The 11,859-nt window shown below is 33.7% G+C and overlaps 1 protein-coding gene across 1 annotated transcript; it reads left to right on the forward strand.

Moving 5' to 3' along the window:
• Positions 1 to 502: 502 nt before the first annotated feature.
• Positions 503 to 1,237, forward strand: LOC145249368 (uncharacterized). Its single transcript, XM_080110940.1, has one exon. It carries the CDS (start codon positions 503 to 505, stop codon positions 1,235 to 1,237), a length of 735 nt encoding a protein of 244 aa, XP_079967066.1.
• The last annotated feature ends 10,622 nt before the right edge of the window (positions 1,238 to 11,859 follow it).

Raw genomic sequence — 11,859 nt, forward strand, 5'->3', positions numbered from 1 at the left:
TTTAGTTTCGCAAATATTGGTTGGCAAAAAAATATATATATATTAATCGTTGATTGCTGCGGCTACTCCTGCCAATTTAATACCTCTCACCACCACCTTGCCTAACGGCTGCTGATGCTACTCCCACCAATGTAACTCCTATCGTCACTACTATTTTTGTCTCTGTTGCTATTCCCACCGATTGAACTCCTATCATCACTACTACTTTGGATTTCTTTGCATTTATTTTGCATTTCCATACAACAAACATGGATATAAATACCGGGTTTTGAATAAGTCCTGTTATATTTTTATTTTTATAAATTCATGTATTATTATTGATTGTAACTAACATTTGAGTAGGTCTAATTAATACTTAAATATTGCAGATACAATATTGACTCCTGAGAAAATCCTAAATTATAAGTACAACCCAATGGAAGGAAAAAGAAATGAAATCTCCGTTTTGCTGCGCGCGGGTCGCAAACAAACTGACCTTGCAAAGCTACTAAACGTCAGTAGAATGACTGTCTATCGTGTTGCCCAACGTCTGAATAACTCTAAGACACTCAAGGATCGACCTCGATCACGAAGGCCTCAAAAAATTAGGCGTGGAACCATCAAAAAGGCCTTTGAAAATGATCCTGAGCTGAAAATGACAAGACTGGCACAAAAGATGAAGATTTTCGTATCCATAGTATCCAGGGTGGTTAAGAGCATGGGAGGAAAAAGTCTAAGACGTTCCAAGAAACCCCTCTTGAGTGCTGCAATGATTCATAAACGTCTGGAGAGGAGCACCCGCCTATTGAATGACTTAAAGAGCCACAGGAATCGTATCCTCATTTTCTCCGACGAGAAAACATTCACTGTCGATCCAGTCTTCAACAGGCAGAACGACCGAGTCGTAAGCTTTGGGAATGATGTCTCTAATAACAAGAGAGTGTCAACCACCAAGCATCCAGCATCTTTCATGATGCTTGGGATCGTAGCATCCAATGGGGAGAAGATGCCCCCGGTGTGGTTTGAACAGGGATACAGGCTAACCTCCGCTGTTTACAAAGACATTTTGGAAACTAAAGTTCGTTCATGGGTTAAAAAGATTACCAAGAAAGCAGATTACGTGTTCCAGCAGGAGGGCGCACCCGCACACACCGCCAAAATTGCGCAGAACTGGTTAGAGACTAACATGAGCTTCTGGCCCAAAGACTTTTGGCCTCCACATTCACCAGATTGGAACCCCCTTGATTTCAGTGTGTGAGCGCATATTGAGGCAAGGGCCTGTAAGACCCGCCACAGTAACACAAATGAGCTGAAAGCCTCTGTGAACCGAGCATGGGCGTCCATGAAGAAGGACTACGTCAGGAAGGCCTGTAAGAGTTTCCGACCTCGGTTGGAACATGTCATTGCCGCCAAAGGTGGCCACATTGAATGATATGATGCCTTGTATACTAATACATCATTGTGTAACCAAACTTGTTTAATTCTACACAAAATGACGTACCAGGCTTAATTTGAATAGGAAAATCTACAATGTTACAGGACTTACTCAAAACCCGGTAGCATTAAAACATCCGCTGGGTCATTAGCTTCATTTTGGTACCTAAATTGCCTGAATGGGTTGTCTGTAGGCTGACTTAAACAGCGTCACACACAGAGACAGACAGTATAGAAATTTATAATAGGATTTTTATTTTTTATTTTTTTCCTTATCTCAAGTCAAATCAAATAGAACCCGAAAGAATTTTTCCATTATATCACAAAGGGGGCGCGTTAAATGATGTCGACGACCGTATGTATAAGCACAAGATATAATAACCAACCAATAAAAACCTTTCAAAGTTACTATAAAAATTGTCGAATTTTGGATTAAGTCAGTTCGCCCTTGTTTACGTACCGAACCGCATTGGATTCTTCGCCGCCATCTTTGTTACTAGCTATAACTTCACACTCAGTATCAGGACTGCACTGCTTCTTCACCGCCATCTTTGTTCAACATAATGTCTCAACACTTAACGTGTTTTCTCAAGACAATATAAAACCAATATAATCTCAAAATACCTTTTTTACTTGAAACATTTTTCATCTTACACTTATAGAGCCAACAGGTAGACTAAATAAAATAATAACAGAGGGAGAAAGCCTAAAGACAAAATAAAACAAAACTTATAATTCCGGGAGGAGGGCGAAGCATCCAACGTAAGATTGGGGCAGTAAATCGGTTCTGAAAGTGGAGGGGTGTCGATTTATTAGAACATTGTTTGTGGAACTGAACTTCTTTTCAGATCTTTAAATATTGGATCGCTTTTCATTCTTTTATAATCTAGTAGCTTAGTTCTCATTAATCCGCAGAAATAGTTGAGAAAAGACAAATAGGATAAATGTTTTAAGGGGGTGCCGTTTGTTCAGGTGCACTTACGTATTTCTTAAAAATATTTTCTTTACCAAGTTGTGCGTGATTAAAACTAGAACTTGATATTTAAAAAAAATGTACGTTTTTCATGATCAAAATGATTTATTTATGAGTATTATGTTTGTATTTTTCATTGCAAGTTGGAATTGTTTTCAAAATAAAAAAAACAAAGCAAATATGCTTTTCTAATGTAAAAATAAACTACTCGATCAATTTACATAATTAAAAAAATATTTTACGACCCAACCCAGCATAGTTTATCTTCTAAAAATGAATCCAAATATACTTTTAAGGGGGCTAATGCGTTTTGACAGCCTTTTATGGTAATATACAAGAAGTAATTTTTCTGTGAAATAATTCAAATTAAAAATGTTAACATGGCGTCACTTTTCTACATAAATTTAACGTAAAATGAGACCCCAGTTATTGGGGACGTAGCAAGACATGTAATCGTTAACAATTTTTTAAGTTTGGTGGCGGGGTGAGGGTGGAAATGGAAAATGAGGTGGGGATAGGAGAATAAGTTCCAAACATTTTAAAAATACATAGTAACACTTAAACCGAGTGTGTGTAGGGGGGGGGCTTTTTATTTTTAAGATTGACTTTAAAAAGGTCTACCCGTTAAATATTATTATATACGTTAATTATTATTTCCTGATATTTTAAGGCGTTTAACAGACGCACGCACATACACACACACAAACACACACACACACACACAAATCAAGGGTGAACCTGTATAATGCATACTGTCTCATTGTATTTTTTCTTTTCATTTTTCTTTTGTCTATTTTTTTTTCAACGGATTGCACCCCTCTTATATAATGGTGTTTTTAATTTAATCTAATAATAATAATGATGTTAACAGGTTTATAATCCAATGTATTCCGTATAACTTTTTCAGGTCGCCATGTTTGTTGTTGTGCGCTCGTGCACTTAATTTTGCAGGCTCGCAAAATTGCGTTTTCTTTTCACTGGTCACCACGTTTGTTTTCGCGCGTGCGTGCATTCAGTTTTTGTACGTTTATACATTAATTCTGTATACTCACTATTCCATAGCAAGCTATAACGTATACTGACACAATGGGTCACGGGTTGCCTTGTATATATATATATATATATATATATATATATATATATATATATATATATATATGTGTGTGTGTTTTGTGTGTTTGTGTGTGTGCGCGTGTGTGTGTGTGTTATTTTTACCAATACATATAGTAATATTTACATTCATACGTGTTTTATCTTTACAGGATCATCAGTAAGGAGATAACAGTTCCGTCGATAACTCAAATCGAACTCCGGAAGTGAGTTATCTAGGAATAAAATACAATCGCTTTGTTGTCTTACCTTTGGTAAAAGTGAAGCTGAGTGGACAGAAATAAAGTCTATTGCTGTTTAAAATGAGTATGCCGCCGAGTCTTCGACACATACTTGTAATTCGTAATTTTACAAACTTGTGTTAGCTTTATATTATTTCCTTATAAGTACTCATGCTAAAGCGTACGTTAAAGGAATTATTGTTCACAATGTGTATTTTGATATCTTCATAAATGTATGCTTCACCCTTAGTTCGAATGCAAAACCTGATTAATCCTATTTCTTTGAATTGAGATATTTTACAATACAGAACGAGCATGTAAATTATTATGCCTAAAGGTAAATAAATATCTGCCTATATTACAGCTTGTAAAACAAGTTTTTTGCATGTCATAACGTGTTGAAATACAACACATTTTTGTTGTATAGTTATGCACTTTTAAATCCGCGTTTTATCATCTCTTTTCAGTTTTATTCATAGAATGACCCCATCCTTACCATCTAAATACCCGTTTTCAAATACGCCGTCGTCATCCATGTTTACTTTTTACACCGGAATTCGTTTCAAATTTGAGAAAATTAAAATTCCGAGAAAATGTGTTCCGGAATAAGTATGGGTTATATTAAGTTTGTAATTATGGCAATTGTTTAGATAGACAGTTGGTGATAGCTTAAATTAACCAAACAGCGGCTGCGACGTGCCGAGTGTTCAAAACGCCATCACGATAATAAAAAAGAAATCAATGGTGGTCCATCCATAATTTAATGCCAGGATGACAGCACAAAACACACGCATCCCTCAACTAATAAATACATTCATATTTATTTCTCATAAATTTATGTGTGCATAGATATTTGAATTGGATTTACTGCTACATTGGCCGATCGATGAGGCATAATCACGTTGACACACGGGTTTCTGGTTTATCACAAAGTTAAGCATCGTTAATGATTCTGATCAGTATACAATGAGTGACAATTTCGAAATACCAGGTGCTATACAGGGTGGCCACAAAGTCTGGCTACATAATGTAGCCAGACTTTGTGGACACCCTATATATATATATATATATATATATATATATATATATATATATATATATAGGGTGTATATTTATTCAGCTTATATATATATATATATATATATATATATATATATATATATATATATATATATATAGGGTGTATATTTATTCAGCTTATGTGGACATTGTTTCCAGTCGTCTTGGCTTTCGTTTGTTACACTGGAATCCAGCACTAGTGACTCATAAAATGCTTATCAAGGATTGCGCAATCATTGTTTCACAATTAAGCACGAGTTATATATCTTTCCTCCAAGATGATCAAATGGCTTTTATTCCATCCCGCCAGCTGATCATTAATACATTTAAAATAAAAAGCGACATAATATAGACTATCTTTTGTTTCATATACCTTTATGCAAAGGCGAAAAAAAAGAATTAAATCCTTTCGCGAAAATCCAGAAAACTCCAAATTTTGTGAAGCTTTTACCATGAGTATTTGATTTTAATAATTAGATATTACTTAAATTAGAGTTTACTTAGAGTATTGTGACCATTTGTTATAATGGCAAGCGCGTTCGCTAATGAACTGATTTAGTTCTAATTAAAATTAGCATTACAAAGAAAGGGTACAAGATGTTTAGAGTAATCCTAGGAAAGTGTAACACTCTTCGTTTAGTTCAGTGTATCAGCAAATATAAAGTGAGCCTTTAGATCGCCATATGCTACAGTTATTTCTTTTATCTGACTGTATCTCAAATGAGTTTAAAGCAATTATATTAGTCCAAATCTCTCATACGCAAATTCAAATGAATCATATCCGTATAAACTGTAATCCATAGCCATTAAAAAAATAAAATGAGATTAATTAACTATCAATTTGTTTGGAGACCCCTTAAACTTAATCCTTAAATGAATAATGTGTTCTAGAATAAAACTTATATAATGGATTTTGATAACAAAAATAAGTAAGCATACGTGACAAAGGAAAACGTCTTCTGTCTGTAGTTGAACGTAGCTGTAAATTCATGGCAGCATTTAATGCTACTAAAACGAAGCTTCTTTGCTTTTAATAAGTACAAAAACAATGTTCTTAACCACCAGTTACCTATTTATTATTATATTTTACTCAAAAGATAGAAATTATTTTAAAAGTAAATAAAACATAGGACTTTAGTTCAATGAACTAGAATCTAAATAAAAGGTACAACTTTTAGCCTTGGAAGTTAGTGTCTGACGTCATATTAGACATTCATATATGTGACAAAAACGGTGTTTATACATCAATTTCTTATTGTTTTAAATTTTGACTCCTTATATTATGAAGTTGGTTTGAACAGTCTTTGCATAGAAATAGTATGCTTCTAATGTAAAATTGAGAAAAAAAATTAACATTCTATATATACATACATATATAAAAAAATGTTCGTGCGGTAAATCGTCTTCATCCTAAATTCTAACGCAATTATGTTCGATGTAGAAACTATACATTATAAGAATTAAGGATAATAGGTAAATAGAACCGGTTGTCTCATAAGCAAGCATAAAGTGAATTAGTATTTGATCAACGCTCGTTTTTCAAACGCAGGTGTAAATTAAATAACCTACACAAAGTCGCTCACATATCCATAACTGAGCATATAAAAAAAGTTCGTTTAAGAAATTTTAAACAGAAAAAGTAGGCTTTTAATATCAATATCAGAACAAGGAAAAACGTAATTTTTTACTACCTCTCTCACGCGAGCGCGCGCGCACATACACACACACGCATATATATATATATATATGTGTGTGTGTATGTGTGTGTGCGTGTGGGTGTGTGTTGTCTGCCGTAGGGCTTAAATTATACTTAAATATTGTATTTTAGTTCATACAAATTTCGTATTCACTATCATTAGAGAGCCTGGTTTCTGCTGATTGTTATATTGTAATCAATATATAATATTTAACCCCCCGGCGTAGCACGATCGTAAACACACGATTAAATCTAATATTTTAATTGATGCATTGTTGATTGCTATATTGTATCCAATACGTATTAGTTATTTCAAAATTTTTAAAATATGAGTTCGTGGCATCAAGAAAAGTGAAAGCAAAACATTTAACACACAAGCCTTAGTCGTTACCGTTTGGGCCCTTGTCAGACGGATCAGAAAATGTTACAGAATAACGTATAAATCTATATTTGCACATGGGTGAAAAAGGGGGTTTAAGACGACTTACGACTGCCAAATGTAATATTTTTTCAATTTTGATCCCATATCAGCTACTTTTACCGGCGAATACCCCAATTGAATTTGTTCCACAGGTTAAAATCAACTAGTCTGTACACCAGTAATTGACAGAAGAGTTTAGTTCAGTTCGTTTCGCACACACAGAGACGAGGTTATATATATATATATATATATATATATATATATATATATATATATATATATATATATATATATACATATATATATATATTTATATATATATGTATATATATGTATATATATATATATATGTGTGTGTGTTAGTGTTTGTGTGGGTGTATGTGTATTTAAAAGAATGAAACGTGTGTTTACCTTTGGCAGTCCCGTAACACTAGCTGTTTCTGATAGATTCATAAGAATCGCGCTGTTCGCTACACGTTACGCACAGAGATAGAGAAAGACTTTGCTTCTTATGACTTTTGCTGATTCCCTAAGCTCAAGGAAAACTATAGAGAATGTCGTTATGAGACAATTTATAGGATGAAAGAGACTGTGACGAGCGCCATTGACACGTTCACACAAGAAGAACTCCACAGGGTTTTCCAAAAAGTGTTGGGACGGCACAACAAGTGCTTTGCCTTCGAAATGGACTAGTGTTTCATGAGTGTACTATCAATAAAAGTGCCCATATGAAAAAAATCTTGTAACCTATAGAAGGTAACTCGTTTACACATATATATGTGAGTATATCTGTATTTCTGTGTGTGTATGTGTGTGTTTGTGTGCGTGTGTGAATGTGTATGTGTGTGTGGTTATATATAGACAAACACACACAGACACACCCACACACACACATATATATGTATATATGTATATATATATATATATATATATATATATATATATATATATATAGAGAGAGAGAGAGAGAGAGATGCTATTGGGTTTTTATTAATATATATTTATCATGATGCAGATACTGTTTAAAGGCTAATATTTTATAGAAAATTTATGTTTATGTTTTTTTTCTAAAATGATACGGTCGTAAAGTGATTCAAGATGAATTTATTTCTTATATAAGAAAGAGTTGTAACACGCTGATTTTTTCAAAACTAGTTCGAAGACATTTATCACAACAGAAATATCCTAGTAAATAAGGCAATCATATATGTCCGGGCAAAATATTTTGACACAGTCCAAATACCTAATATATATATATATATATATATATATATATATATATATATATATATATATATATATATATATATATATATATATATATATATATATATATTTCATTTCATCACATACAGTTTTTATTTTAACGTTATCTCTAGTGTTTACAGAAATATTTTTTAGTGTAGATAAATACCGCTTTTGAAATGATGTAATCATCTAGATCTTTAAAAATACACATACACACACAAATATATACATACATGTATATGTACATGCGTGTGTGTGATGTTTAGAATGAAAAGTATTCAAGCCTTGGCGTGTATGTGACGTCATACAATAAAATTTGTTGTTGAAGATTTTAGGCAATCGAAACGCTTTTACATATTTTTCCCGGTTTCTTAGCCGGTTTTAAAAGACCTTAAAGTGTTTTTCTGTTATATATATATATATATATATATATATATATATATATATATATATATATATACATATCCACACACAGTACACTTTCGATGTTTCACAGCCCATCAGTGCGGTTAGACAACCAGAAGTAGCACCCATACTTATGCATCTAAAACCAAGCTTCTATCTAGCACCCATACTTATGCATCTAAAACCAAGCTTCTATCTTTACATCATCAACGTTCAGATCCCCAGCTGGCATCAATTAAAATGAATGGCTCTCGTCTTGGGGAGGCCTCAAGTTTTGACAGGCTACTGGGCTTCACCTTTACTCCTGATCTTAAATGGAATACGTACATCAAATCTGTTTCCAAGGCCGCTGGGGAAATGGTCGGATCCTTCTATCGATCCAGTAGATATCTCACTGCTGCTGCAATTCTCTATCTACATAAGAGCCAGATACGTCCAAGGATGGAGTACTGTTGCCACATATTGGCAGGAGCTGCTAGAAAAGACTTGTCTTGCCTTGATAGGGTTCAAAATAGACTTCGTGGCCTGGTGGGAGATGTCCTTTTCTCTTCGCTGCAACCTCTGTCTCACAGAAGAGATGTTGCGAGTTTGTCTCTGCTTTATCGTTATTTTCATGGAAAGTGTTCAACTGAGCTTCAATCTATGGTCCCCCCTCGCCAAACTTTCACAAGAAACACTAGACTAGCTGAAAACATTATCAATAATTTTCCCCACTCTTTATCTGTACCTAAACCTAAACATAGATTCCATGATCAAAGCTTCTTTCTTAGAACTGCATGCCTGTGGAATTGTCTTCCGTTTTCCTGCTTTCCAGCTTTCTACAATATGGTTGTCTTCAAGTCCAACGTAAACAAATTTCTGATGAGCCGTTCCACTTAAGTTAACAAATTTACCGAACTTCCCTTATTATCGATTACTACATTGTCCTTTTGACTACTCTACACTCTTTAACCCTTATCCTTGAGTGGCCTATCGGCCTTGATAAGTGGTGACATTTATGTAAAAAACAAAAAAAAAAAAGTACCTCAAGCCATGATCGTAACCCAACCGCCAAAATGATAGTCGGAGCTTCTAACCGTAGCTCTATTCGACTATTATATATATATATATATATATATATATATATATATATATATATATGTATGTATGTATGTATATATTTCATTTGATCACATAAATTAATATACAAAAGTAAAAATTTATGCGTAAACTTTAAGAATTTACGTCAATAGTGCTCAATATGTAGGTAGAGCTAGGTAGTAAGTTATAAAATGTAGATGGCGATTAAGCTACACAGAATATTCCGCGTTTCATCCATACTAGGATTACTCAGGCTTATGCGAGAATTTTGTGGTTGTCTCGCGTTTTTTATATACGCACCTTCTATTGAGTTTTTTGTCAGCCAATCAGCTTTCTCGTTTCCACTGCACCCTTCCTAATCAGTCAATGAGCAGGCACTTACAGGACAAAAGGCCCAGTTGACCTCCGGTTGACCCGTACATTTGTGTGTGCTGTATTAGACTGATTAGGAAGGGTGCGGTGGAAACTAGAATGCTGATTGGCTAACAAAAAACTCAATAGAAGTTGCGTATATAAAAAACGCGAGACAACCACAAAATTCTCTCATAAGCCTGAGGAATCCTAGCATGGATGAAACGCGGAATATTCTGTGCAGCTTAATCGCCGTATATATTTCATAACTGACTACTTACTATATATATATATATGTGTGTGTGTGTGTGTGTGTGTGTGTGTGTGTGTGTGTGAAACTTGACGATAGTTTATTCGCCCAAGTGTTTGCTTTAATCTGAAGTAAATCGTTATTGTTTCCTTTTTAAGTATTTATGGTTGGATTTTATTTTCTGGTGGCGCGATCTTTATCAAAATATTATTCAATTTTACTCGTTCTTTAATGAATTCTTTTATTTTTCGGTTGTGTGTATTTATTTGTTCATCAACATAAAATATACGCCCACATGGTAAAATTTACCGTCAGTTTACGAATATACAGGCTTACTTATATTATTTAAAGAAATATGATATCATGAGAGTTATATTGTAAACTCAAACGTGGTGTCCGAAGTAATTACGTTGATAGATGCTTTTCTCTCTATATATAAACTTAATTAAGATGGTTGCTATGCTTTCATTTGTGTTGTTTAATTTTTCCTCAATACTAGAAAATAAATAAGTTTATTCGCTTCCTTGAAGAGGTAAGGTTTTCACACCATATACATGCATAGCAAAAACCCATAAACCCTCTAGTTAGATTACTAAGTAATCAATTATGTGGTTGGTTTCCTTATGTAACGTAATCTTGCGATAATACTCCACGCGAGAATATATCAACATTTCAATTCTAAGTATGCTAGCCACATAGATTATTTTAGTTAACAGTTTTCAGGTATTTCCTTAGTACGTATGCAAAATGTCTCACCATGATTAAGTTGGTGGCATACATATATATATATATATATATATATATATATATATATATATATGTATATATATACTGTTTTGAACGTAATTGAACCATTATACAAGCCTTGCATTTAAAACTTTAAAAACGAAAATAATTTGTAACATCATGTGTGGATTCTCTACAGTACGATGCAGACTACAATATGTCATAAACTCAGCCGATGTGGGGAAGCATGAGTAGCTTCATCGCGGGTACATCGAAGGGTACATCGCGATGTGTTACCGTCTAGAGCATTCAAAGAATTTGATTGGAAAAATGTGCAATTTCCCATATTTCAATTAAAATACGGGCATTGGAAGTTAAGAATGTCCGTCGATCTTTATTCAACTCCGGAAGACACCGAGTCTTTCTGCTTGTAATTGAATTAAATTAAAGTAAATAGATATTCGGCATACCTAATTGGCATGGGGTTAGGAATACGTCCGTATATATATATATATATATATATATATATATATGTACTAGCAAAAGTACCCGTCGTTGACTGGGTTCAAAAACAGCCTACAGAAAATGGACTCTGATTTATGAAAGTATGATAGGTTATGAAAAGGAAGGGATGTAAATTTGGGTTGAATTTGGGGGTATCAAAACCAAAGCAAAGTATGATGAAAGTAAAAATAAAATAGATAAACCCCATAATTTATGATACCATACCTGTTCACACTGAAAACGCTTATCACAATATTCTGTGGATCTATATTAAAAAAACCTTGTTAAATTTTGTGACATATTTCCATTCTATGGAGGCCAGGTGCGAACGAACACCTCATAATTTTATTATACCATATTTCTTCAAACTGAAACATAATTATCTAAGTATACTTACGCAGA

This window comes from Euprymna scolopes, chromosome 28 (genome assembly GCF_053919585.1).
Source record: "Euprymna scolopes isolate OS-2025 chromosome 28, ASM5391958v1, whole genome shotgun sequence".
NCBI lineage: Eukaryota > Metazoa > Mollusca > Cephalopoda > Sepiida > Sepiolidae > Euprymna > Euprymna scolopes.

Bases quoted from the DNA above. Each gene is read 5' to 3' on its own strand.
- LOC145249368 (XM_080110940.1), top strand. From the start codon at position 503: ATGACTGTCTATCGTGTTGCCCAACGTCTGAATAACTCTAAGACACTC.